Here is a 2425-nt window from a genome sequence, read left to right on the forward strand (position 1 = left end):
AGATAAATCTGCTACATAACACCTCTTTAGAGTATTATAGATCAAGGATGCTATTTTGATGACTGAGGTACACCTGACTCAAGCCATGGTATTCTCTATTGCATTCTATGCCTGTGAACATTGGTTATAGAATAAGGAAAACCATAGAATTGTGAGGCTGGCACAAGACCACGCTGTGTTTTCCTGTTGTGCATCGAGTTGCTATGGGTTGGAGGTGACTCAGTGGTACCTAACAACAACAAGCCTTTCCTTTTGACTTACATAAGATGATGTTCCTTTGTTTACCTGTGACACTGCATGACACAAACCCTCCATATTCCCCTTCTTAGCTTCATATGTGAGTAAATGAATAGTTTTTCTTCACTGGCTCATCAAAAACAGAATGCTTGTTCACCATAGTTTGTTTAAATTTCTCCCCTTCCTCCGTGTTCCTTGATTTGGCCCCACTCTCAGCCTGAAGCAACACACTCCCCCTTGAAGGCTTTATTTGGTGAATAGGCTGGCCTCAAAGTAAAATACTCCGATTTTCCAAATTATCTATATGATCATTTTGTCTCCTCCCCTCCCCTGCCCTCTCCTCTCCTTTCTCCATCGAGACTGTAATTGCTGATGGGAATAGAAAGCCCGATCTTTCTCCTATGGAGTTGCTAGTGGTTTCCAACTGCTGGCCATGCAGCTCACAGTCCAATTGGTAAGTGCTACACCACCAGGGCTCCTTGTTTACTCTTGGTCTCTCTAAAAACACACACACACAACAACCACATTTTTCCTCTTTTGAGAAGAGTGCAGAGCTTATAGACCAGGTGTTCTCCCTACGATCATCCTCCAACCCAACAGTCCCGTGTCCTTCTCCCCTTTTCTTTCTGATACAGTTCCTCCCTAACAGAACCTGGTTGTATATTTAATTTGCAATTTTAAAATGAGCTATTGTTCTGACCATAAGTCTGCATAGATTTTCAAAGAGGGGATTTAAAAACTTATGACATCTTCACAGAGTGGAACGGTAGACTCAAATATTAGTGAATGATCCCAACTTTTTCTTCTCACATGGTTTGATGCTATGGAGAAAGTAGACCTCTTGACATGAAACCATTTTTCTTATTCATCATCGCTCAAAGCCATTCCACAAGGAGATCCTATCAGCCTGTGTTCATACGCAGTTCTACTACTTTCCTCTTGCCTTTTGACATAACTAAAGCTTCGTGTATTATTGATCAACTTCAGTTGCTTTCATTTTTTAATTGACAATATTTTACATTGGTAAAGTCGATGATTTGGTCATAATACCAAAATCAATCATTTAAATAATTAGTAAAATATGAACCTCAGAATCTTCACAGAACCGTTCAAGTTCTATTTATCTAGAGTCATTTCTAGATGAAATGTAGTAATTTCTGATTTATATAAAAAGCTAAACATTTTTTTCCAAGTGAAGATAACTAGCTCATTTTTTCTTTTTAATAATAATTCACTTTGCATATCACATAGCATGACACAAGAAATTTACCTCTTAATGCATGTTTTCTTTTAATTATTCTCAGGTCTGGATAAACAGTGGGGATGGTATTAATTAAGCTAATTATTTATAACTCATTTAAATTACTTGTGTTACTGATCTCACTGTGTCCTTAGGTGTCATTTTGCTGGCAGTATACAAGAAGTACTACTTATTCCTTGAATGAATTTCAGTAAAAAAAAGAAGAAATTAGCAAACTGCTTGCTGCTTGCTTGGTATTGGAGGATAAAGCCATTAGGATTTCATAAGCTATCTTCTTCAATTGAGTAGCCTGAGGCCATAAGGAGGACTAAAGGGTGGGATCTGACTCTCATGTAATAAAGTCCCAAGTGTCATCCAGCTCTTGATATTCCAAGATCAGCCACAGCAGCAACTTCTGATTTTCCTTACTTGGTAATAGATGGGAAGAAGGAAGAGGCTAGATTTATTTGTGGGACCAAATTTCTTTTCAGACTTCTCCTCCTTCCTTGTAACTATATTTAAAAAAAAAAAAAGGTATGTCTTTTAGTAGCTAGCATTATAAACACAATTTTCTAGAATTTAATTGTATCGCTATTTAGTTGGTCAGTAAAAATAAAGTTGGGCCACTAAACATAAAGTTGGGCCACTAACTAAAGTTACCAGAGTTAACTTCACAAGAAAAGCATGGCTCTAGACTCAAAAACAAGTCATGACTGTGGAATGCAGCTCTACTCTACAACAGATGAGGGTTGCTCTGAATTGGAATCTATTCCATGGTTTGATTTTTGGTTAGAAAGAAAGTATCATGGTTTATGTGACAATCCTGTTTGCCTCAATTATAACAAAAACAACACTGCCATTGAGTCCATCCCGACTCACAGTAATCCTATTGGACAGGGTTTCTGAGACTGTCACTCTTTACCAGGTAGAAACCCCATTTTTCTTTTG

The 2425-nt window shown here is 37.6% G+C and overlaps 1 protein-coding gene across 1 annotated transcript in view; it reads right to left on the bottom strand.

The window, feature by feature from the left end:
* Positions 1–1902: 1902 nt before the first annotated feature.
* WDR64 (WD repeat domain 64) overlaps positions 1903–2425 on the bottom strand; it is a 253246-nt gene continuing 252723 nt past the window's right edge. The window contains exon 28 of the mRNA XM_030886170.1: positions 1903–1982. Within this exon, the coding sequence (XP_030742030.1) occupies positions 1903–1982 (80 nt within the window). The remainder of the gene's footprint in view (positions 1983–2425) is intronic.

This window comes from Echinops telfairi, unplaced genomic scaffold, assembly GCF_000313985.2.
Source record: "Echinops telfairi isolate 266 unplaced genomic scaffold, ASM31398v2 ScPeMD7_655;HRSCAF=1070, whole genome shotgun sequence".
NCBI classification, from domain to species: domain Eukaryota; kingdom Metazoa; phylum Chordata; class Mammalia; order Afrosoricida; family Tenrecidae; genus Echinops; species Echinops telfairi.